Below are 26672 nucleotides of genomic sequence, written 5' to 3' on the forward strand. Positions count from 1 at the left end.
GCAAACAAATGGTCCAACATAAATCAGTAAAAACTCCAAATCATCATGCATTTGATGAGTTTATGTACGCCTCAGAAAGACAGCTCTGTTAGCTGTTTTTAGTATTTATTTACATCTTCCCTTTTTTCTCTGGCTTCAGGAACGCCATGTCTGCAGAGTCTGAACACAGTAAATGCCCATACCAAAGACCAGGAAGGTGAGCTCAGCAAACCGAGTAAAGATGGAGAGCATGGGAAGCAACGGAGCCCCTCAGACCCCCAGTCCAACATATTTGTTCTGAGGAAGATGGTGGAGGAAGTCTTCACTGTGCTCTACAGTAAGAGTTTTATACGTTGTTGAAGAGCAGGGTTTGATCTAGGTCTTTGAACCAGCTCACACCGCCTCATGTGACATACAGGTGAGGCTTTGGGTAAAAGCAGCCTGGTCCCTGTGCCTTACGAGTGGATCCAGAAGGACCCCGGGTGTGTTGTGGCCCACGGTTTGCCTGAGGGAGTCACCCTGAAGAAGCCCTCGGAGTACGACACCAAGACACTGATGAAGATCCTGGAGCACAGCCACCGCATCCACTTCACAGTGAAGAGGTGAGTCTGTGGAGTAAAATAACTGTCAGTCAGAAGCAGCTGTTCTGAGGAGCAGATTGTTGTTTAAAAGCTTGTATCACATGAGGAAAGCAGCTGCTTCACATCAGATTACTCATTTCAGCCTCTAATGGTTTGCAGAAATGAATACTCGTGTGTCGCTGGGACCAGATAGCTGCTTTGGCAAACAGGCAGCAGGGTATTCATCCTGAGTGGTCAGGATTTAGAGTCAGTTTGGAAAAAACTCCCACTCACATTACATTTTTAGTGTCTGCAGCACACATTTAGTAATATTTAATGGTGTTTAAGCACGCTGTTAGAATGGAAGCAGTAATGTATCGTTTTACTGTACAAGAACGCTTTTAGGACATAGACGTAGTTTTTAAATAGTCGAACAACCATTATGGTGACACAAGTTTGAAAAATAGATCCATGAATTTAAAGGATTATCAGCGGCAGCAGAGGTCTAATGCTGGGAAAGAGGATTTTACAAATCCTGGTCCAGGATGTCATAAGAACAGAAACTACAAATTCTATTTGTTTATTTGGGCCCAGTTAGGTCATAATCATTTGCAAAAATCAAGCCGCTTTCAAGATACAGCTTCTTGCAACAATGTTTTATACACCTTAAGTTTTTCATTTACTCATGATGGTGTTGGATGGTGTCTCTAGAGTGACGTGGAGTCTCAGTTTTCTGCCACACATGCTGTTTATGATGTAGGACAAAAACTTTAATTTTGGTCTCATTTGACCAGAACACCTTCTTCCACAGATGACAGCAAACATGCCAAATGTGACTTCTTATTGCTTTCTCATTGGTACTATTCAATAGAGGACAGATGTATGGAGGCCATGTCGTGTCAACTGATTTTCCAAGCTTAGCAGTGAATCTCTGCAGCTCCTCCAGAGTTACCAGGGGCCTCCTGGTTGCTTCTCTGATTAATGCTGTCCGTATCCAGTCTGTCAGATTAGGTGGATGGTCATGCCTTGGTAGGTCTGCAGTTGGTCCATGTTTTCAGATGATGGGTTGATGTGAGATGTTCAGTTTGGGTTCTTGTTTTAGAACCTAATCCTGCTTTAAAGCTTTAAAACTTCTCAGTTTCATTGTAGGGCTGGGCGATATTGGGAAAATATGCGATATAGGTCCTGAATATTGTAATATTTAACATAAAATTATAGAATTATATTTTTAATATCTAATGAATTTAAAACATTATTTATGTGGCAAAATAAGAAGCCTATATGTATTCTGGATTTACTATAATTCATGCTAAACCATAATGTGGAGCAAACATTTACACATAAGTGTTGCCCTACAATGCTGCTTAACCAAAAAAATCACGACATTTCTCCTAAACAATTATATTATTCTTGCTTAAACATGAGGTAACAACCATGAAATTGTAAAGCAATCTCAAACCAAGAGTTTTAACAGGCCAGGTTTTCTGTACACTTAAAAAAAATAAAAATACACATAGTTAAAACTAAGTTAAGCTAAAGCTTAACTTAGTTTTACAGCTTGTCTTTTCAGTGTTAACTTAACAGGAATGTAAACCTATTGAACCAAGTGCTTTAGTATGCCTTGTTTTTCTATAAAAAGTAAATAAAATAAAAAATCTTATAAAACAAAGTCCTTTCAATAATATTTTAACAATGTGTAAACAGTAACCTTGAATCCTAGCACCAGTTCAGGTTTTTTGCCTGGAAAACTAGCATATTCACTTTGGTTGGTTTCAAACAATACGCTGGCATGTAACTACGTTACCCGAGGCACTAAAAAGTCTTTCTGAGCGTCAGCTACTTACGGGTATGCAGAGGAACTTTCTGGCGAGTTTGCTCAAGTGTGGAAAGTTGAGCTGATGGAGCTGCCACCACGAGAGAGGGTTCTCCTCAGCGTCTATGGTGGGAGACACCAGGTAGCTGTTGAGCTTGGCCTCTACAGAGTGAGATGGTACCATAGATGCTGGAGCTGGAGAGGTTTTGAAGAAATGGGCTAAGGATTTTCTGGCCTTCTTTTGAGCGGCTCCTGGGGGTTCCACCCCGTCATCTTGACTCCTAGGATTTTAGTGCCTAGAAGATGGGGTAAAAATGTGTAATTAAAGTTGTTTTGTGTTTGTTTGTTTTATTTACATTATCACAAATAAACATTTACCTTTGGGAGAAGTGCTACAATTTTGGAGTTTGATGTCGAGCACCTTGTCACTACTGATGTAGCCAGCTTTGAATCTGGGGTCCACAAGGTAGGTCATGTCAAGGAGTTCTTGAGTCACTGGGTCGTCGTATTTTGTGTTCATGTACTCTAGGATCTTTTTCTTTATGCACTTTAAGTCACTGTCTTCGTTCTTTGCAGCAAAAGGGAAGCATTCATCAACTAAAGTAGCGGTTTCACATATGAAACAGTCACAAATTTTTCAGCAGAAAGGGCATCTGTGAACTCCTGCAGAGGCTGAAGTGCCTGGTTAATTGACTCCAGGACATCTAAGTCTTGCCAAGTGGCGACTAAATGTCTTGACTTCTGGTCTGTTGACAAAACATCACATATGGCCTTCTGCTGCTCAAGAACTCTTTGAATCATACTTTGTCTGCATCCCCATCTAGTCTGACATTCTATGATGAGTGCATGCATTGGGAGGTGGTGTTCTCGCTGGGCCTTTCTCAGTGCAGTTTTTCCCTTCCAGCTGTGTGAAAAATGCTCCGCTAACTTCTTGCAAAGTCTCACAGCTCACAAAATGCGCCCATCACCTTAAACAGCCTTTTCTGTAGAGGGGGAAAAAACAAAAAAGTAATTGTAGGTTTAGTTTGGGCTGAAATAACATGGTATTTTCAAATTTATTTCACACTTTCAACTGACAGTGAAATACAATTAAACTAATTCAATTCAAAAATACTTTATTTATCCCAAAGGGAAATTAAATGTTTTTCAACGAGTTGTTGTATATGTTAATAGCTGTAGGCAATATAATATAATGGAATGTAATATATTAAATATACAAATGTTATGTTAAAATTGGGCATCTTTGATTAAAACAAATACTCACCAGTGGCCAAAGCACTGTAGTCTGGCCCATTTGTTGAGTTCTGTAGCTTTTATTACATTGGTGCCATTGTCTGTTGTAATGGCCCCTTGTTTCTCTTCTTCCAAGTCCCAGTTTGCCACAACGTCCCGCAGAGCGCTGGCTATATTTTCCCTGTGTGGGATTCGGGGAAATATGCAACTTAGTTTGAAGTCTTTGTTGAGGAAATGAACAGTAAAGCTCATAAAGGGTTCAGTTGTGCGATTGGACCCGAGGTCTGTGGTGCTGGCGTAAAAATCCACTTGACTCGGTTCAGTCTGTACAGTCGCTACGCATGCATGGTACATCTGTGGAATGGCAACTTGGGAGAAGGAAGTTCGCGATGGCACTTTATATCTGCGGTCCACTTCCTTCATAAGATCCGTTTTTCCACGGTACTAAGTGGCATCATGCATTTGGCCACATAACGTGTAACAGCTGCAGTAATATCTTGACACTCGCAAAACTGTCATTAATAGTTGCCTGTGGATTTGCCTTCGCCTTGGTAGTTTTAAGAGTATTAGACTTGAATACTTCATATAGCGCCTTGTGGTTGTGCTCCATGTGATTGTGCAGATTAATGGTGTTTGCTCTCGAGGTAGCCACTATTTTTCAACATGACTAGCACAGTATCTGGGTCTGTGCTACGTCTTCTCTTTTAAAGCCAAAGTAGTCCCATATTTCAGACGTGCTATTCTTTTTAAGAACAAGTTGTGCGTTATTTTCGTCCCCATTCGGCTCCTCTTCCCCCCTGTCTGCCATTTCTTTCCCTCTACGCTCCAGCTAAGGTGCTTGTAAGCCTATGGGTCCTCCCTAGCCAAAAATAATATGAATGGGAGTAAGAGCTCATCTGATTGGTCAACCACAGATAAACACCAAACACGTGCAACAAAATTATGACGTTATCGCACGTGTTTGCGATAGACATATTGCACGTACCGTTATCGCGATGACGACACTTTTGCAATATATCGTCCAGCCCCATTTCATTCTAAATTTAGGCCCTAAAGTCTTCTAGATTTTCCATACTCAGTGTGAATTTTAATTAACAATTTAAATGTGTCTCTTTTCTTTCTTATGTATTTCTGTGAAATTGGTGGCGTCCATCCTTCCATGTGTGATGTGAATTTTGGATGTTGGTGGGGGTGCGGCGGTGGTCCAGGGGTAAAGCGTGTGACCCATGTACGGAGGTTACAGTCCTCTACGCAGCCGTCACCTTTGCTGCATGTCTTCTTCCCCTCTCTCTCTCCACCCCATTTTCTGTTGGTCAACTTACAAAATAAAGACTACTGGTGCTACAAAATAAAAATAAAGATTTAGATGTTGTTATGCTGTGACAACTCTTCAAGGCCTTTGATCCAGGGAAGTAGACCTTCCTGCCAGCAGGAATTCACTGCTGGACATTCAGCATTCCCATATGAACGTCTGCTCTTGAAACTGTCGGACTTTGGTTGCTAAGTTATTAGGGTAACTGACAGTGTATTTGTCAGTTACAAATACACTGTATACACATATATGTAATACACACATAGGTATTTGTAATTCATATATGTCCTAAATTTAAACTATGATGGTCTTTAAAAGTCCTAGCTTACAGAAACTTCATAATTGTGAGTTGCTTTGTGTTGGTCCATCATATAAAATCCCATTAAAATACATCAAAGTTTGTTGTTGTAACATGGGAACAGATGTATGGGGTATGAATATTTCTGGCTGTTCAGCTTTCTGTTGTGTGTGGAGCTGGTTTTCACCCTCTATGTATAATGAGGTGAGCTTTCATATGGTCAGCTCACTACAAATTGGGTGTTTCCTGTTTCTACCGCTGTACAATAGAGTTAAATTTAATGATCTGAAAATACATGCAGAGAAACTGCAGTGTTGCACAGAAATAGATGCAGGAAGCTAAAACAAAGGTATTAAATACAGGCTAACCTACAAATTCCCTTAGTAACAGCTGTGATTTTTGACTTTTTGTGCAGACAAGCAGAGGATTTGTCCAGAGAAGCCAAGCCAAGCACGGAAGTGAGTAACAACCCCTCCACCGCCATCGTGACACAGAGCAGCCATAATGCAGGAAAAACAATCTGCCAGGCTGTCACCTCACCAAGTCCTGCCACCTCCAGCAACTCTGTTCTGTCAAACTTCCTGTACGGGATGCCCATGTCCTCCAAACCCCACCCTGACAGCAAGCTAGACTTCAAACCTGCACCTCTCCTCAACGTAGGCAAGGACAGGCTGGCCAACTGGACAGATAAGGGCTTCTCTGGGAAGGACAGTGCCAACACTGGTTAGTTTGGGGTTTAGACTGTGCAATGTGAATAGTGATAACTAAGCCAATGTCTCAAATGCAGTCTTCTTTTTTAGTTGTACTTACAGCCCAAATATGTTTAAACCCTCACTTTGACGTCTGTGTCTGAGATGCTGGAAAGCAATGCTCAACTGCCAATAAAACAGCTTTAATTATTTCTATTAGTGCAGAGTAGTGCACTTCTAGATTTATAATGAAGGTAATTAAGAAAATGAAAGTTGGAATGCTGAATATGTGGGTGCTAAATTAACATTACTACCTTAAATTAATTGAGCTGAATCTATTTAATTTACCTTGCACTTTTAGATGAGCCAACAAGACTACCTGCTGAGCAGGGTCAGAGTCCACCTGGTATTCACATCTCAAAGAGGCTGCTCTTCTCTATCGTGCATGAAAAATCAGGTTAGTCTTAATTGATTGTGACCCGTGACCCACTATGGAATAAGCGGTATAGAAGATGAATGAATGATTGTTAAGAAGCGGTTGTTTTGTGTTGAAGTAAATGCACCACATACATGTTTCTGATTGAGTACATGTGGGAAGGCATGCTGATTTATGGCATGCAGTATTACATTGTTATTATCATTTTTCTCCTGTATTTCAACTAAACCAGGTATATTTTGAGTACACTGATTCAGTGCAGAAAAATCCTGCTGAGAGATAACTGCTGTAACAAAATCACTGGTTCCATTCTGTCTGGTTTCAATACTTTTTACAGCTTTTTGCCAATAGATCAGTACTTGGTCTTCTCCTATACCATCTTACAAAGTTGGAGCATACAAAGAGGCTCCTCTTTATATAATCTTTCGAGATCATGTACAGTCCTGGGTCTGAAGACAGAGGTGGCCATAGAAGAAGGCTGGTTTTATGTCAGAACAACCATTTCTGAGTTGATTTGGCCATCTGTTTTTGGATCATCCTTCTGAAGAACCCAACGATGACCCATTTTCAGTTTCCTGGCAGAGGCCACCAGATGTTATTGTAAAATATACTGCTATTTTTAAGATTTCATGATGCCACGTGCTCTGACAATGTTCCCAGGGTCACAGCATCATAGATCCTCCACCGTATTTAACAGTGGGCATTATGCGGTTTTCCACGTTTCCATACATTCTTTCTCCCCAGACTCGCCTCAATCTCACACTCTCTTCATAATATGGTGCATCTGCCTTCTGTTTCAATGGCACAGGAAGAACAATGTCACAGTAAAGAAACATTTACACTGCATGTCAAACTTTAACATTCATAATTTGATGACCTGATAAGCTGGGCTGTCAAGGATTTTGTGAGGATATGTCTAAACGTCCTGCATAAAAAATAGTCTACATTTTCTTTAATCAGAAACACACTGTGTCTTATTCTCCATCCACCAAGCATCTTCAGATGTGACACAGTGCTGTCAATCTCTGAAATTCTGCAGGACTAAAAGGACCAAATGTAGGTGGAAGAGAGCATAAACTAAAAACCCGCACTGGAGATGTGCTTCACAGTTTATTCCACATAAATTACAGCTTGCACATTTCTTAGTACTCTGGTTGCAGTTCATATTGGTCAGTTATAAGAAATAAAGAAAGTGACAGTTAAGCAATTTTATGCCTGTTGTCTATGCTTTAGATAATAGATGAAATCTGTGATTTGTGCTGGTGAAAACAATCTCATGTATTTGACTGGATTTACAGACAGACATGTAGAGTTACCATGTATTGTTCATGGAGACCATCATGGACCTGTGTTCAGTTACTAAGCTGCCAGCAGTAATCCTTTAAGAAGATTGCTCTGGTTTACCAAGTTGGCATTAGGTGCGAGGAAAAGATTAATACCAGGTTTTTCTTTGACTTTCTGGGATAATAAACCCCTTCTGAAGGTTTAATTAACAGCAACCATCAAATAACCACGATGTTGTATGTAGAGCATTGAGAGGATTTTCTTCTGCAGAAAAATGGGACTCATTTATTCGGGAAACTGAAGACATCAACACTTTGAGGGAGTGTGTTCAGATCCTCTTCAACAGTCGATACGGTAAGAAACCGTTTGCAGTTCGAGAAGAAGTGGTCATTAGTATTGCAGATATTATGCAGTTAGTTTCTTTTGTGAGCCTGTGGATGAAATTGTTGTTGATAGTTTGGGGTTTAGTGCTTTGTTTGATCATCTCTCCTGTTCTTTCAGTAAAACTAGAAAAGTCAGACCATTGTTTTCAGATGTGGAAAATGAAGAAAAATGTTTTTAGAGCGTTTGAGTTTCCAGACTGTGACCTAGAAGGCAAAAATCTGACTCTCTAAGAACTTTAGGAATTGAAGTGGTGTCTTTTATCTGTGGTTTAGCACGTTTCATCACTTTTTCTCCGTTTCATGAATTGTTTTGTGAGATTCTGGCAAGTGCGTTAAACGAATAAAAAGGACTATTTCACAGTTTTTCTGCCTTCTAAACCGTCTTAGATCAGGGAGTAAAAAATAGTTATAACAGATGGCAAGCTATGCTTTATAACATTTGGATTTACTGTTGTATAGTCCTACCCTGATTGGATGAGTTTCTATGTAATAGTATTGATTTAATGCAGTCACCAAGTCTGGTGAAGGCAGGTCAATAGCTACCCATTGCCGAGGTCACCAAATCAGAAAGGGACAAGACTCTGAAGGCTCGGGAAGTTGTTGGTTTGTCATGGTCGAAGCGCCTCTGCAGTGTTGCATGAAGATCTTGGACAACACCTGTGGAGTGAAAGATCAGGGTGCTGGTCCTAATTTTTAAGTAAGGGGACTGGAGAGTTTGATCGACGTCAGTAAAATTGCAGTGTTGTGTAAATACAGCAGCCCTAAAACAAACATTTGAGCACAGGTAAAGCACTAAACTTAATTTTGTTCTTTCTCCAGCGGAGGCCCTTGGTCTCGATCACATGGTGCCTGTCCCCTACCGCAAAATCGCCTGCGATCCGGGAGCCGTGGAGATCATCGGCATCCCAGATCAAATCCCATTCAAGAGGCCGTGTACATACGGAGTACCCAAACTCAAACGCATCCTGGACGAACGCCACGGGATACGATTTATCATCAAACGGTAATCAACAGATTTTTAAAGAAACTATTCATTCATGCCTTCATGACAGCTTCATTATGTATAATTATAAACTATGTTTGCATTGAGTAAAACGAATCTCCCAGCCTTAGTCATCCGTCCAGTGAATGCCTGCTTCCTTCAGCTCTCTCTGTCCCGCTGACTGCTGAATCATTTCTGTCCCGAGCGACTGGGACTCACCAGCACGCTGCACTAATGGTTGTTCTTCCTTCCATTTGTTCAAGCTGATTTAAATGAGCCACCATGCCTTGTTTGAGATAACGCATCTTTTTACCACTCCTGCAGGCAGCTCATTAGTGTTAATATAATTAGCAAAGATTGAAAATGTGATTAATTCACTATTAAATTACATTCCCATTGTCTCCCTCTGTGAAATGTTTCAGATGCAAGCCCTGATGTGTGTTTTTGCCAAAACAAATGGACTGTGAGCTTAAAGGGATGGCTCACTAAACTTAAAACCAAAGTTTTATTCTTATTTATTGCCACAGATCTGGATGGTAACACATAAATTACTCACTCAGTTTTAGTTTAATGTTTTAACTTGAATCCTTTCTGATTCTAATAATTAAACCACATTAGAGCCCTTTTCACACATGAACGGCACAGCTGCCTGTTCACACGTGGATGGATGGATGGATGGATGGATGGATGGATGGATGGATGGATGGATGGATGGATGGATGGACGGAAGAATGGAGAGATGGATGGATGGATGGATGGATGGATGGATGGATGGACGGAAGAATGGAGAGATGGATGGATGGATGGATGGATGGATGAACGGATGGATGGATGGACGGAAGAATGGAGAGATGGATGGATGGATGGACGGAAGAATGGAGAGATGGATGGATGGATGGATGGATGGATAGATGGATGGATGGATGGATGGATGGACGGAAGAATGGAGAGATGGATGGATGGATGGATGGATGGATGGATGGACGGAAGAATGGAGAGATGGATGGATAGATGGATAGACGGAAGAATGGAGAGATGGATGGAGAGATGGATGGATGGATGGATGGATGGACGGAAGAATGGAGAGATGGATGGATGGATGGATGGATGGATGGATGGATGAACGGATGGATGGATGGACGGAAGAATGGAGAGATGGATGGATGGATGGACGGAAGAATGGAGAGATGGATGGATGGATGGACGGAAGAATGGAGAGATGGATGGAGAGATGGATGGATGGATGGATGGACGGAAGAATGGAGAGATGGATGGATGGATGGATGAACGGATGGATGAACGGATTGATGGATGGACGGAAGAATGGAGAGATGGATGGATGGATGGATAGATGGATGGACGGAAGAATGGAGAGATGGATGGAGAGATCGATGGATGGATGGATGGATGGATGGACGGAAGAATGGAGGGATGGATGGATGGATGGATGGACGGAAGAATGGAGAGATGGATGGATGGATGGACGGAAGAATGGAGAGATGGATGGATGGATGGACGGAAGAATGGAGAGATGGATGGATGGACGGAAGAATGGAGAGATGGATGGAGAGATCGATGGATGGATGGATGGATGGATGGACGGAAGAATGGAGGGATGGATGGATGGATGGATGGATGGACGGAAGAATGGAGAGATGGATGGATGGATGGATGGAAGAATGGAGAGATGGATGGATGGACGGAAGAATGGAGAGATGGATGGATGGACGGAAGAATGGAGAGATGGATGGATGGATGGATTTCTCCTTGCTGCTATGTTGATGTTCTACAGGAACTTAGTGAATCCTTTTGTCTCAGAATTAAACCTTTTAATTGTTTCTTTGTCATTTTCTTGATGCCACAAAGTTCAACATCTGTGTCATTCAGCTTTAATAAGACAGCTGGCAAAATAATCATAGATGAGTAAAATAAACACAGCGTCATTAAATCTGCTTTGGAATATTTGCAAACAGGTGTAAATAAACATGAGTCACAGAAATACCTGCCTTGGAGTTAATTATAATCACCGCAAGAGGGGAGAGGAGCAGCATGTGGCAGAGAGATTTAGGAGTATATTTTACATCCAGAGAGCTATAGTAATCAGGTTGTTTCAGCTGTAATAAAAGAACATGATTGTTTTTTGGTGAGACTGATCATCTAAACAGCTGCTAATGTACTTAAAGAGCCTGTAATGACATGCTCCTTCCCATCTAATGCATTTGCATCAGAATATTTGATTTGATTTGTTTTGTCCTGAAAGCTGAAGCAGTCTGAACTCAGTGACTAACAGCCTGTTTTTGTTTTCCTGTTGCAGAATGTTTGATGAGAGGATTTTTACTGGTAAGGCTGTAATTAATTCTGTTTCTGTTTTAATGCCATTTTCCCTGAAATCAACGAGCTGTTATTTGGGTCCTCATTACTGAAACACTGCTAATCTGTCTCCATGACTTCTTAAAATTAGTGTTGCTAATTGCAGCTGAAAATGGGGGCAAATTATTTCCAGGATGGCAAAGTTTCTACAGAACAATGACTGAAACCTTTTAGCTTTTGTGTTAATTTCTTTTGTTCGTCATGACTGATAATGAAGAAAAAATGAAATTAATTTTAAAGCTTAATAAATGTTAGATTTATTGCAGTATGAATTTAGGGTTTGCACGTCTGATAAATTAAATAATTTATTTGTTGAGTCACTTTTTATTTTACGATAAAGTCTGGCCATCTGCACCGGTTTTGGCAGCTTTCTGTCTGTGATAAAATCAAGCCAGGCGTTAAATATGGAATACTTGTCAGTGTCTTTACAATTAATCAGTGTAAGCAGAGAGCAAAGAAAATACTGTCAAGTTTTTATTTCTACATTGACTCCCCAAACATGCTCTCTGCTAACAGGATGCTTTGTCTGTTTATCCTCCGTGTCTTGTTCGTTAAAGCTGCAGGCAAGATTGCCAGGGAGGAGGGCAAGCTTGACCCGGGCTACACGCCTGAAGACGGCTTCTCCGACTGTCTGGGCATCCCTCCCACCGCAGCCGAGCTGCTCAGCAACGCTCACAGCAGCAGGTTGGCTCTCAGCTCACAGAGATGCACTATGCAACATAATGGCTTGTAGCCTTAATGTGGTGACTGGTCCTACTATTAGGTACTCACAGAAGTTATTATAACCGTGGGTATCGTGACAATGCAACTTCAACAAGGACACAACGTATTACACCGTCATTGTCTCCTCGATGAGAACTAAACATAAGCCGCACCTTGCAGCTAATAAAAGCTGTTTAATCCATTACCACATTTGACAGACTTTAATTATGAAAGGTTGGTGGATTATTCTTCTGAGTTAGAAATGATTTTTATTGGGTTCAGAGCTTAACACCTATAAAATTGTCAAAACTTGTGTCTTTAGTTAGTTTACTGTTCTTTCTTTCAGTGCTCTCCTTTTTCCCTTCTCTCCCAGTTGTGGGTCACAGTTTTGATGCCAGTCTGTGGCTTTTAAACCATAACCACTAGGAAACAATCGGAGGGTAATGTTCTGTTTCTAATCACACTCTGGACTCTGCTGGGTCGATGGGCAGAGATCTGTTGTCAGATCGCTGCAGGCTCGTGCAACAGGAGGAGTTAGGGGACATAAACGGGCTGGTTTTCAGAACCAGAATCGGCACAGGTAGCACAGATTCCGGGAAAGCAACAGTGTGGGTTACAAAGCCAGGGTCTGGTATGGGTTCGGATGGGTGGTTCATGGGTGTGTCCTGGTGCAACATTTATAGAGGACGTATCCATTCTTGGCAGTTCCATTCAGGACGTTAAATCTCATTTTACTGATGTTACACTAAGTCTCCCAAACATAAGAAGTGGCGAACTGTGGATTCAGTACAGCACCAGTACGCATTCAAGCTCAGCAGTATTTGGTGCACAATTTGTTTTCTCTGTGAATAAGAAGGGCTCCTAGGAAGAACGGTTGGGAAACGTGGGGTTAGGAGGCCCGTTCAACATGATCTAGAATCATTATTTGTGTTAGAAAGATTCTGGAAATATTCTGGAGATTTTGGTCATCGGCCCATATTCCAAGGAGTGGACATCACAGCAAATTCACCTCAAGATCAGACCATCCAATGCTCAAAGAAGCTTCACTTTAGGCTCTGTACACCGCTGGACTGAACAAATACGGCTTATTTGGAAGCTTTTCCCTTTACGAATGTGATATGTTTATAGTCTATAGGCACCTCATACCAGCTGTCAAGCCCGGTGGGGAGGGCTGATGATCTGGGCTACAGCACCTGGGCACCTTGCAGTCATTGAGTTGACCATGAACTCCTCTTTATGCCAATATTATTCTAAAGTTAAAATGTGAGGTTATCTGTCAGACAGCTGACGTTTGGCCCAAACCGGATCATCAACAGGTCAGTCATCCAAAACACAGCAGCAAATCTACAACAGAAAGGCTGAAAAGGAAAAGTCTCAAAGCCCACACCTCAACCTGAGAGAAACCTTGCAGTGGGGCCTTTGGAAAACTGTGCAGAAACAAATGTCTCCAAACCTCAATAAACTGCAGCGACTTTGCAAAGACAAGTGGGCCATAATTCCTCCGTCACGATGCGACATATTTATAAAGTCAGATAACCAACACAGAGAGAACATGCTGCTAAAAGTTCAGCAGGTTGTAGAATCATTTGCTGAACTACTTCTTCAATTTTGCCTCCGACTTTAGTTATTGTAGAATAAATACTGACACAGTTTCTTCTCTACTTTCTCATAGATCAACAAGCGCTTGTGTGAGTCCCCAGGCTGACTCTGAAGCAGGTACTGGTTTAATAAGAACAACTCTTTTTAATACTATTTAAAGTAATCAAAAAAGTTTGAAAAATGCTGCCAGTTAAAGGAAATGCTTTCTTTTTAGATCTTTTATCACAAAATCATTAAACTCCCCGACGACGATTGAAAATATTGATCGAACTGTTAAATCACGCAGGTCCTTCAGGAGACGGAGTTCCTCTGAGAAGGATTAAAACAGAGCCTCCAGATGGGGAAATCATTCAGGTTACAGTGCCTGGTAAGTGAGCTAAGATGATTCCTCTTCAGAACCACCTGCCACAGGTTACTCTGTAAAGCCTGACTTCTACATAGATCATGCTCCTGTCTACCTGCTTCATCACAGGTCCACAAATAGTTGCTATCTTTTCCAGACAGGCTATTGGTTGGAAATTAAAATGATAGCATTGGATTTGGTAAATTGATTTGTCATCTTTAGGTGAGTGAGAACTGTCTGCTGTTAAGACTTTTTATTTGAATCAACAAAAACTTTACAACGCAGGTCGGAGTTTGCTTGAACAGGAAGTTCCTCCTCTTTCAGAGGATCTTGTGATGAAAATTAAATACTAAAGGTATTTTATGTTTTATTTATTTTTTGCATAAAAGGCCAGCAGCATTTCCCACGTTTTGCAAGAAGAATATAATTTTCTGTTAGTTATTTCTCTCATTAAATGACGCCATGTTGGAATTTGAACCCACAGAATTAATATAAAGCAAAGCTATGCGTTTCCCTACTATTCTGTGAATCATTTGGAAGAACTGTAAATAAATACGTGCCTGTTTCCTTACTGATATAAATCTCTGTTAATCATTTCTAGAATACTTTTAATTGTCTTTGATTTTACGTCAGATTGCTCTGGCGTATTCCGTGTGCTGTATACCAAAACTGAATACGTTCAACATGTCAGGAAGTCGCGTGGCTTTGGTGCACAGCTGCACGGTCATGAAGGTTATTGGTTCAAATCTGAGCTGGAACTCTTCTGTGCAGAGTCTGCGTGTTCTCTTGGGGTATGCCTTTGTTTTCTGTGGGTGCTTCGGTGTCCTCCCTCTGTCCAACGACACGTATTTTAGGTTGATTGGAAAACTGACCCTAGATGTGAGTGGTGAGTTGTCCAGGGTTTATCCTGCTGACTGCTGGGATTGGCTCCAGACCCCTGTGACCCTGCACAGGATTAGGCGAGCATAGAAAATGGATGGGCCGTGGTACAGGATAAAAACTGTGCTTCCGATGTTCCAGATGCACTCCAAAAGGAACTGAGAGAAGTCGAATAATATACAGTAAGCTATTAAATCCCACATTCATGCAAAGGCCGCATGAACTTCAGAAATCTGTCTCCCTGGGGTCTCCTCCCAGTATGGAGTGTCCAGAAAACCACCTAATGGCGAATCTAGGTGGGTTCCTGATCAGATGCCCAAACCACCTTTTGGCCCATCCAATGTGGCTAAGCCTGAACCAGTACCTGGAGAAACCAGTACCTCCTTTCAGTCATGATCCATATCCAATAACCATAGTAGTGAGGTGGAATGAGAATAGACCAGTACATCTTCACCACTGCAGACCAGAACAGTGCTGTCATTACATCCATCCGTCCTGATGTTAGACGATGTAGCTCATCTAGATACCACGTTTTGTGTCCTTTTAATGTTTCGGATAATTTGATTTAGATTTAGTAATGTTTGTGAGTACCTGACCTTTTCATAAGACAACACTGCATTGTTTTAGTTGACGTGCTAAAACAAAGTCAATTGGTCCAAGATGTTGAATCAAAAATTAATAATCAGCTATTAAACAATCAGTAAAGGTCTCAGAATGCAGCAGCTACATTTAAGGGCTTTACATTATTTGGGGAGTGGGGGGATTAGTGCAAATAATGGGTCAGCACGGGCTGATTGTTGATATTGACGATAGGGCTTCCTGCCCAGGGCGGCATGGTCTTGAGGGAGCGCCATGTCAACAAAAACATATTTGTCAGTTCCAGTTTTTAATGCTTGTTTGCATGTCCAGGTCATATGAATGGTTTCCCCTCTGTGGTCTCCAGTGTAAACACCATGGGACAATCTAATAAAGCTACTGATTCTTTGCTAATTCAAATCACTATTCTCAGTAATCTGGACTGTGCTGGACCATCCCGAATTCACACTTTGAAATATTTATACGGATCACACATCAGCTAGGTATTTCTGCTTTGAACAAAGATTTGTCTAAACACAGTTAGGAATTTCTGAAAGCTGTTTTCTATTCGTCAAACAAGAAACAAGCATTGTCATTCTTTCTTGGCATTAGGACAACCTTAATTATTTATAACGCGATGGAGTGACAGATGGAGGCCCTCACATTGGGTGGTGTTCATCTAGGAAGCTCCACGGACTAAACCAACAACATAAGATTAACTTTATAGTGCCTCTGCAAAGATGCTTTATTTGACTTTAGTTTTTGTCCTGTTGATTAAATACAACTTTTCCAAGAGGAAATACCCCGACAACAAGAAGATACTACGTTAAGAATTATAATGTGTGTCTTTGGGCAGAATTACAGTTTATCAGCTTTCGTTTAATCAATATAAAATATAAAAATGGGCAATAATATAAAAAATTGGGATTTATCTTTTTCTTTTTTTTTTACAGATGCTGGCACAGGTGGGGAGGAGCCTGTTGAGTCTTTGGCCGAGCCGGTTTCAGCTGCTCCGTGTCCGACCACGGCCTCGCCTGTCGCTCTCTCTGTGGCCCCTGCTCCTCCGGCTCCTCCAGCTCCCCACCACCCACAGGAAAACCACTCAGGTAGACTCATCCTGATCAGTTCACTCCTTCATATAATCTACCTCCTCATGGTGCAGCTCCTCCCAACAGCCTCCGTACCCTCTGGCCCTCTGTAGAGAACAAAACGAAGCACGTATGGAACCACATTTTCAAGACATTTTTGTTCCTTTTTTCACTAAAACCTCCTCAGTCACTAGCTGGCCTCAACCCCAACCCTAAAAATAGTCCTATCCCCGATTCAACCTCCCGTAGCCCCCACTCCTTTGAAGATTAGCTCTTATCTGTAAAAAGCACCATGCATCATCTGCAAGTGTCTGAACTGAGTCACTGCGTCACTATTAAACCTCATCCTGATCAGAAATGGTGCATTGTGCATTTTGCAGGTTTGGAGTGTTATATGTTGCATAAGGAAGACGTTCGTCAACACTCCCAAATCCTTGCCCTCCACTTACAAGTGGCTTCTCCCTGACACGTTAGGTTGAGTAGCATTACCAAGAACATTTGAGTACACTCCTTTACTGCAAATGCACCTCCTGGGGTTTTAGATTATCAGATGTAGTGGGGCATCTCTGGCTCCAGATCTCCTCCAGGGGTGTTTTTATTATTAGTATTTTCTAGTGCCCACATAACGCTCATTTGGGTGTAACTCGCAGAGAAAATAGGTCTGCATACAGAGAGAGGATCTTTGTACACGCCCCTGCTGAAAACCCAGGTTTTTGTGACATGGAAGTGAGACCTTGATTATGACATATTTCCAAATTCGTTGAGGGTAAAAAACAAACAGCAGCTCACCTTGAAACTAACTCCTTTTGATTTAATTTCATATTCGGTGTCCTTGAGTTTACACTGGGGTTGAAACAATTAATCGGATTAATTGATAATCGATTAATCGATAATTTTGTAATCAAATAATCAATAGCTGGAGTATACTGACTCAATCACTCACTGCAGTAATTAGGGCAAAACTGTTAAAAAATTATCTACTTTTTGCATTTAGGATGAAAAACCTTCTTTGTCTCTAAATATTCTCTATCCAGAACTCCTCAAGGTTACCTTCAGCTTCACCTGGTTCAAATTCTGTAAAAATCTCCTATTAAGCACCTTTTGCTATTCGATTATTAATTGATTGATCGAAAAAACAGGCGAGAGATTAATCAATTAGCAAAATAATCGTTAGTTGCAGCTCTAGTTTACACCGGCCATCGGTTACAGTGAGTTGGATGAACCTGAAATGAAGTTCAGATGTCCTGGTAGGGTTTTCCTGATATTGACTCAGTACATAATTTTCTACCTAAAGCCAGAGTTCGTGGAGAGATTTAAAATAAATCTGATATTTCAGCAGGGATGTTTACATGTTCTACTTTAGGGTGCGTCAATATAAATCTGACAAAAATATGTTCAATACTAAGAAATCGGATGTGTGGGATGAAATTCCAAGAAATCTTTAATGAGGAAAGTTTTGGTTGATCAACAATCCTGCAGAAACTTTAAAGTCATAATCTGCAGGAATCTGCAGCCAGAGGTGTCGAGGACGCCCCGAATCCCCATTTCTGAATAAACCTGAACATGTTTTCAACCTAAACTAACGCTTAGATGGGCGATTATTCAGGAGTCTACTCAAAATGATCTTGGTCATGGCTTTCATTGCTTTATAGAGCTGATTACTTTTTGGGTTTACTTGATTGTTCTTTCTTTAAGTTTTCTTTTCTTTCACAATTTACCAGTAAAGGAAGAAAAATAAAGGTAAGTGCTGAAACTGTTGAATGTAGTTTTATTATTTCTAAATATCTTTGCAGGGAAACCCAGGTTACAGTTGATTATCTGATTTAATTAGGTTATAATTCTCTTTATTGTATGTAGATGATATTAGGTTTGTGTTTTTTTTTTATTCTTTCCCCCTGTCTTAAAGGATAAAAAGGACAAACAAATATGGATTTTTATTTAAAATATTTATTGAGATGTTTAGTCATTTTGGTGATCCTTAAGTATTTTTCCACAGATAAAGCAGAGGTTTTTACTGTTGGGCTCCTTTTGTAGGTTGATCTACTTCTTTCACTTCCATCAGGATCTTCAAACTGGGTTTTTAATTGTTTGTATTCTGAGCCCTCAGTTCAGTTTGTAGTTGGTATAATGGCTCAAATGGGTTGTTTTTAAATGTATAGGAACATTTAACATTCTGTCTCTGAGTGTAAGAAATAAGCAGGGTTTTAACTGTGAAACAGGAGTCAGTCCACTGTGGATGAAACCTTTTAAATTCTCTCTAAAGTTTCTGTTTTTAAAGACGGGCCAGTTGAACTTCAGCTCTAAGCTACGTTATTGTTTCCTTGTTTTTCCTCTGCAGCAGAAATCCTGCTCTCCATCACATTGATTGCCGTACAGTGCTGTAAAAAAATGGATTACTGTAAACAAAAGAAAACATAGATGTAAAGAAAACTTTTTGTCTCCAAAATCTACCTAAAACTGTATTTGGGTTCAGATCTGGACAGCAGTTGGACCTCTGTGTTACAGTTTAAAGAGACGGAGCAATAACTAATAATTCAAACTTAGTTGGTGCATCACTAAATAACATCTCTACTAATACGCTGATTTGTTAAATTGAATCGTTTTAATCCCATTTTGCAGCTCTTACATTTATCTCCTATAAACTAGTTAGAAATCAACTTGTCTGTCAGATAAATGAATTCACCTTTTGTTATGAAATGGTTCTGTCTTTTAGGGTGCTCAGTCTGTGAATTAACTTTCTTTCTGTAATTTCAAAGACCTCTCTGCATTGAAGATGCTAAAGAAGTTGTATTTTGCTCACAGTTTTCTCTTTGCGTCTTTCAGTTGAAGCTTTGTCCCCCAGTGGAGCCTCTCAAAGCATCAGGAGAGCCACTGATGGTAGGTCTCCTTCCAAGGGTTAATCTGGTTTATTCTTGTCAGCAAGTCACACTGGTATCTGAATCCAAAAGTTGACCCAATTTACCTGACAGATGCCCTGGTTATGTTTACTCTTGGCTTGTACTTTCAACTCTCTGCTGCCCTACATCCATTTAAGATGTTCTCCCACACTTACTGGTAGTTTAACGGTGGATTTGACATCTCCAGGTAGCACAGCGAAAATGTCTTAGAATAAAGAGGGTGGAGGTAACTTTCAGATGTGGGAAGCAGTCTAACTCTGTCATGACTTCCTCTGATTGTGATTTGTTGGACTTGTTCAGCGGGGAGTCTGGTGGAGGACATCGGTGAAATGATCCTTCAGCTCCGGAGACAAGTGGAGAGCCTCTTCAGCATCAAGTACGGTAAGCGACCTGTAATCCTCGTCCACAGGAGGACTCTGATCCCTCAATTCATGTAGAGCCTTAATGTCCTAATATTAATGCTGCAACATTTACATTCATTCAGTTTTGTCAGATTAAACAGGAAAACATACTAGAGCTTTTACCAGTAAAATCAAGCTCCTGCCCAGGTTCTAGAGCCAAACCGAGGCTGGAGTTTGTTTCCTGATTGTTTTCTATGAAAACCTATTTAAGAACCAGAATCAGCTTTCAAAAGCCAGACATCCAACCTGGATCTGGATCAGAAGATCACAGTACATGAAGGATGTCATCAGCACCATCTGCTGATCTATCCATTATATGGAGACCAGAATAAAAACAAGCAGGAGCTCATGTTCCAAAAAATGAGAATATTGTCAAAAAGTTCATATGTTTTAGTTACTCAGCTCAAAGTCTCAAACATATATCATATAGATTCATTACTCACAGAAAGATGTACTTCAAGAGTTTGTTTCCGCTGATTTGATAATTATGGCTTACAACTAATGAAAGCCAAAAATTCATTTTATAAAAAACTAAAAACTTACATTATACCATAGGGCCAATAAAAATGTATAATACATCAGTGTTATGGTGTGGTCTAACCTCAATGATAAGGAAACTGACACCCTCAACAAGGAGGGTAACCACAACTGCTAAAGAAGCTGGATGTTCAGAGAGAGTTAAATCTAAGCATATTAATGGAAGGTTTAGTGGAAGGAAAATGTGTGGTTCTCAAGTAACAGGTCTTAAAATGAATGTGTAGTAAAGCTCATTCAGACGTTTAGACTTAAAGCTTTAGAAGCCAACACATACCTTGGCCCTGTTTTTGTAGAAAAATTCATAACCTGTCCTTCAGGGTTTCCATACTGATCTTTGATGCTTCTACAGGGCTGCAGGACATCAGGCAAACATGCAATAATGTTGGTGAACGTTACAATAACAGCATGACTAGTGATTTAATAAACAGACTGCTTTTTATCCCGCTACTCGAAAATAAATAAATTCATTATTTGCATCTCAACTACAAGCTTTCAGTGAAAACATTGCTCATTTGGCAGTGAAACTGTTAAGTTTATAGTTTCCTCATGTCTGGACCACCTGTTTATATGCTGCAGTAAACAACTAGTGTTGGTAAACGCAGGCCTAGTACAGATCATCTGTGAAAATATGACGTGTCGTTAACATTTAACCACTTAGTGTTTTGATTTTACATACTCTGCCAAATTTATTTAATTGATTAATTAAAAATGTTGTTTTCCTTACTTGTATAAAAATGTCCAAAGCCCAAGTTTTTTGTAATAATGTACTAAATTGTATCTCCAGCCGAAGCTCTGGGTCTTCCTGAACCAGTCAAGGTGCCGTACTCCAAATTCCAGATGTACCCAGAGGACCTGCACGTCACCGGGCTGCCGGAGGGAATCTCCCTCCGAAGGCCCAACTGTTTCGGAGCGGCCAAGCTACGCAAGATCCTGGCTGTTAGCAGTCAGATCCAGTTTGTTATTAAAAGGTAGAGAACGTGAACAGAAATGACTTCCAACCACTTAATTTTTATTTATTTATTTTATACTGTGAATTCTTCCAGAGGCCCACACCTCCTCTTGTTGACACATTTAGCGTCTAGATGTCTTTACTAAGTCATGAACTGTTTCACGTTTTATCTTCAGGCCTGAACTTTTAGCTGAGGAAGTCAAACAAGAGATGCCTTCGATGCCTGTTTGTGATGCAGGTACGTCTCTCTCACTTCTTAGATGATGCAGTGAACAGGGACTGCAGTTTTCATGATTTAAAATCTTTGAATAATTACTATGGTTTATAAATTGTGAATGTTAAAACAAGTCTTTAGCCATCAGTTCCCCCGTTTCCCAAGAATAATTAATTTTATTAATGTATTCATAAATAATAAGAATAAGAGTCAGCTCTCTAAGTTTTAGGCCATAACTTTAAGTTGGATAAGGTGGATTTCTTGCAAGCGGAAGAGTTCAAGTGTCCTGTTAGATGGACACATCTTCATCAGTGGTAATCAGAGAAGTGCTTCAATCTGAGCCAACCAGGGAAGCTCGGTTCATAGGCCCATTTGCATTTCAAATTTCAGCTATGGTCATGACTAAAAGAATGGGATCCCATATACAAGCAGCTGATATACGTTTCCTCCATGGGGTGGTGGACCTCTGCCTTTAAGAAGCTGTGAGGAGTTCTGTGATCTGGATGAAAATGACTCAGCTGAGATGGTTCAGGCGTCTGATTTCCATGTTTGGAGGTTTTTCAACCTGCGCGCCACTGAGAGGTGACCCCGAGGAGAAACCTTTCACTCCATTTAGGCTGAGAACACCTTTGGTTCCCTCTGCAGAAGCTATTCAGTTGTTTGTTTTTAAATTAACTGGAACAATATGTGGGTAACAGTAAGTGCATGTTATTTACATCCACATGCATGTTATGTTAAGAAATGTAATTAAGATTTTCAACACAACGAACTTTACTTTAAGCTGAGGGTTGCAGCTTGGTTCTTTATGCTGTGATATTTATAGGTTTGAATCCATCGCAGTTTATTCTCAGCCTGTACAGAGACGTCCTCTATCTAGGAGCTTCTAATGCACCTTTACAGATATCATTAGGACTGTCCTCTCTATGATCAGAAGGATCCGGTCACATTCAGTTCAGGCTCTGTTTTAAAACCGCTGTTCTAAAGACAAAACAGAAAGTCCTGCAGGGATTTCCTGCAGCTGTCTCTGCTTTAATGTGTAATGAAGCTCCGCTGCTGAGACCGTTTTGTGTGCTCGGTAAGTCGGAGGAGACAACAAAAATGAACAAAAAAACTAAAATCTTGTTTTTCCACAGAGCTAGATGCCAAGGACGCAGCACCAGCAGAGGACACAGCAGCTATATCCAAGAGACCCGGATTCTCAGGTATGTTCCGTGTTTGATCTTCAGTCACAGATCTGAGGCTTAGATCTGGAGCTGAAGTCGGTTCAAACATTAATTAGCTGTGCATCTCCCATGAAACTAAACCGTGTAAAGGCAAGCGAAGCATCAAAAGTGTCCTCCGTCTCATGTCCCCAGAGTGCATGGAGTCCAAGCTCTCCAGGATCGACTTGGCCAACACGCTTCGGGAGCAGGTCCAGGATCTATTTAACCGGAAGTACGGGGAGGCATTGGGCATCAAGTACCCCGTCCAAGTGCCTTACAAGAGGATAAAGAACAACCCGGACTCAGTCATCATCGAAGGCCTCCCCCCCGGCATCCCGTTCAGAAAACCCTGCACGTTTGGCTCCCAGAACCTGGAGAGGATCCTGGCGGTCGCTGATAAAATCAGCTTCACCATCACCAGGTGGGACGCCTAACGTTCCTGGTTTATATTCATGGAAAATAACAACCTTCAGACCTGCTTTCAGGAAAATGTATCGGATTACAACTTAATGATTTCATCTCTGTTGGTCATATTTTAACAGTTTTTATTATCATTATCTGTGTTTTCAGACCATTTCAAGGACTTATTCCCAAACCAGGTATTCACAAAATTTCACTTTAGAACCCGATTAGATTTAATAATCCAGACGTGGAGAACAAAGTTAATGTTTTTATTTTCCTTTATCAGCACCTCGTCGAGTCACTTTACTAAAGAAGGCTTACGCCTCAATAAGCGGTAAGGAGAAGATCTCTTTTCTACTGCATCAAATGCATTAGCGTGTTTAATGTTGTTCCTTTTTGCCTCTCTGCCGACAGACGACGACGACATCAACCGCATGGGGGAGAAAGTGGTCCTTCGAGAGCAAGTCAAGGAACTTTTCAACAAGAAATATGGTAAAAGGGCTACAATAGTTCATCAAATCAAGCTCTAAATCTGAATCTGAGCAGGTCTGTGATGTGGGATCCGAAGGGCCAATTTAGAAAGGTCTTGTGCAACGGACAGATGCCTTCATGTAGGCTTCATTTTTCACTGCAGCACGGCTACATGTAACATACAGAAAGGTTCAGATGCAAAAGACTGAGAAGAGTTAAATAACAGTTGTTTACATCATAGATTTGACCTTCTTTATTTACACGGTGGCGCAGTTGGTGGCACTGTTGCCTTGCAGCAAGAAGGTCCTGGGTTCGATTCCCAACCAGGGGTCTTTCTGCATGGAGTTTGCATGTTCTCCCCGTGCATGCGTGGGTTCTCACCGGGTACTCCGGCTTCCTCCCACAGTCCAAAGACATGCCTGTTAGGTTAATTGGTCTCTCTAAATTGACCTTAGGTGTATGAATGAGTGTGTGCATGGTTGTTTGTGTGTTGCCCTGCGATGGACTGGCGACCTGTCCAGGGTGTACCCCGCCTCTCGCCCATAGACTGCTGGAGATAGGCACCAGCTCCCCCGTGACCCACTATGGAATAAGCGGTAGAAAATGACTGACTGACTATTTACGAAGATGATTAAAACTGTTCAGGGCGTGACGCTGGTGTAGGGGTTAGCGACCACATATAAAGGCTATAGTCCTCGAAGCGGCCGTCCCGGATTCGAGTCCCGGACTCGCGACCTTTGCCGAATGTCTCCCTCTCTCTTTGCCCCTCTTTCCTGTCTACCTACTATCAAAATAAACGCCTCTAGTGCCTAAAAAATATCTTCCAAAAAAAACTGTTCAAATCAAATGTCATCCAAAGGCACCTTATAAGAAAAGCGGGTCCAATTACTTTCCAGTTATATAAAAATACTTAAGTCAAATTCATACCCATAATGTAAATGGATCAGATTTAACATGCACAGTTTAGTCTGATCCTAAATGTAATAAATGACAAAATAATTCAGTTTATGATCCCGAACATTATCTGTGCAAGGAACCCCAACCTGTGGAAGGAGTCACTGACTTGGCAGCAATTCCTCCTTCCTAGCTAGCAAGCAGCGACAATTGACTGTTGATTGCATTGAAAGTTTGACTTTGTAGCAATCCCTCACACTACACAAGTATTTTTAGTCCCTCATCCTTAGCCAGCATCTGGTAGCAGTGGACAGATAATAGCATCAGGCTCTTTCATCCTAAGTGCTTTTGCAACAGCGGAAAGGACCGACTCCCCTTTAACAGGAGAAAACCAGCAGCAGATTAGCTCGAGTGGCTCAACAAACCAAAACATTCCTCTGGAAATAAGCAAAAATAAGAGGCCCTTAGTGAAACATGGACCCTCATGATCTGGGGTCACATTAAGTGGTTAAGTGAACTAATAAAATAATGAGCCAAAAAGCAGCCAAAGTCCTAAGAAAAGTTTAAAAGACCTTTTAGGAAACCTGGAGAACTGTAGGAAAAAGAATAGTTGACTGTTTAAAAATATATAAAGGATGACTGAGTACTACAGACATGGTATCAATGGGTATCTGAATGTTGATTATTTTTGACAGCTTTTGTCACTATCCATCTGCATGCTCCCACATCAGAATCCCTAAAACATATTAAGGGCTCCTACTCCAAATATTTAAAATGATTGTTCCTGACAGTGCCAAGTGGATTTTATTCATGTGTTCAATAATTTCTCTGAGCTGACAGAAAACTGCCTCCTGTTGTTTCTGCGATCCAGGTGAGGCCCTAGGCTTAGACCGCTCTGTCGTGGTCCCGTACAAACTGATCCGTGGCAGTCCGGAGTCCATAGAAGTAAGCGGTTTTCCAGACGACGTCCCCTTCCGAAACCCAAACACCTACGACATTGTGTGCCTGGAAAAAATCCTTCAAGCTGCGGACAAAATAACGTTCAACGTCAAGAGCCAGCTCCAGTGAGTGCAGAGGATGGATGGATGGATGGATGGATGGATGGATGGATGGATGGATGGATGGATGGATCAAAGCAAAGTCTATTTTCACATCAAAGCAGCTCATTAAAGATAAAAGGAGAAATTGTTCAAATAAACCTGGCTTCAGTCTGTTTTTTTACTTTTAGGTGTCAGAAAGTTCAGTAACCTGCAGGCTAATGTTAACCTTTTACCTCTCACAGGCCTTTTGCAGAAATCTGCAGCCAGGCTTGCAACACAGGTATGAGCAATTCAGTTTGCATTTTTACAATTACAATTAAAAACCTCCACTTTTTTAAACTAAAACCGCCTGTTTGGTGTCTTCAGCAGGAACAGACGCCTCGATTAACCGACGGAAACGCAAGAGAGTGCAGGAGAGCAGCCGCATACCCGCCTCCTCTGACCTAGGGATATCAGCCAATCAGATTCCAGTTATGGTACTTTAACCCAACATCCTTTTTTGTACTTATACAGTCGGATTTATTTTCTACACATACATTCTGACATTTTTCAATAATAAATCAGCTGGTAAACAACATTAATTTTCAGCATTCTGTCTTTTTGAGCTTAAACTTGCCATCATCACTATAGCAAATCTCATTCACTTGAAATAAAGTTCAGCTGTAATAAATTCAGTCTGCTGGACATTTTTTTTCATTTGGATACTAGCCAGAGTTCACAGGAAGGCTACAAAGGGTCAGACTAAACTCAAACAAAGGCATCAGTCAGAAGACGGGGTTAGGGATTAGAAGTAAAGCTGCTTTTAGAGATGGGATGCTGTTAATGTGTGCAGCATTTTCTCATCCTCTGACCGTCCTATCATTTTGTCCCTGCAGCAGTGGCCCATGTACATGGTGGACTACAGTGGTGTTAACGTCCAGGTTCCCGGTAAAGTCAATTACTGAACAAACCCAGGCTGAAGCAAAGTTTCTCTTCCACAAAGGACACTAAGACTTTGCCAGAGGCAAGGCGTGCCCATCTCTGCAGAACGATTTTATAAAAGCTACAGGTTCCACTTTAAATGAGAGGAGCGGCAGAATGTATGTGCATCAGAAAGCTTGGCTTGGTTTTGCTTTTAAAACATGAAACATTATTTTACT

The 26672-nt window shown here is 41.1% G+C and overlaps 1 protein-coding gene across 1 annotated transcript in view; it reads left to right on the forward strand.

The window, feature by feature from the left end:
* gtf2ird1 (GTF2I repeat domain containing 1) overlaps positions 1-26672 on the forward strand; it is a 42168-nt gene that overhangs the window by 14949 nt on the left and 547 nt on the right. The window contains exons 4-27 of the mRNA XM_047379255.1: positions 140-316; positions 398-581; positions 5611-5918; positions 6246-6341; positions 7875-7958; positions 8807-8990; positions 11284-11309; positions 11897-12023; positions 13714-13757; positions 13927-14007; positions 16392-16544; positions 19350-19403; positions 19724-19804; positions 21146-21329; positions 21487-21548; positions 22658-22726; positions 22880-23147; positions 23297-23325; positions 23415-23462; positions 23543-23620; positions 25365-25557; positions 25776-25813; positions 25900-26009; positions 26409-26672. The exon at positions 26409-26672 is cut by the window's right edge and continues 547 nt beyond it. Coding sequence (XP_047235211.1) covers positions 140-316; positions 398-581; positions 5611-5918; positions 6246-6341; positions 7875-7958; positions 8807-8990; positions 11284-11309; positions 11897-12023; positions 13714-13757; positions 13927-14007; positions 16392-16544; positions 19350-19403; positions 19724-19804; positions 21146-21329; positions 21487-21548; positions 22658-22726; positions 22880-23147; positions 23297-23325; positions 23415-23462; positions 23543-23620; positions 25365-25557; positions 25776-25813; positions 25900-26009; positions 26409-26477 — 2747 coding nt within the window. The 3' untranslated portion in view covers positions 26478-26672. The remainder of the gene's footprint in view (positions 1-139; positions 317-397; positions 582-5610; positions 5919-6245; positions 6342-7874; positions 7959-8806; positions 8991-11283; positions 11310-11896; positions 12024-13713; positions 13758-13926; positions 14008-16391; positions 16545-19349; positions 19404-19723; positions 19805-21145; positions 21330-21486; positions 21549-22657; positions 22727-22879; positions 23148-23296; positions 23326-23414; positions 23463-23542; positions 23621-25364; positions 25558-25775; positions 25814-25899; positions 26010-26408) is intronic.

Source organism: Girardinichthys multiradiatus, chromosome 11 (genome assembly GCF_021462225.1).
Source record: "Girardinichthys multiradiatus isolate DD_20200921_A chromosome 11, DD_fGirMul_XY1, whole genome shotgun sequence".
NCBI lineage: Eukaryota > Metazoa > Chordata > Actinopteri > Cyprinodontiformes > Goodeidae > Girardinichthys > Girardinichthys multiradiatus.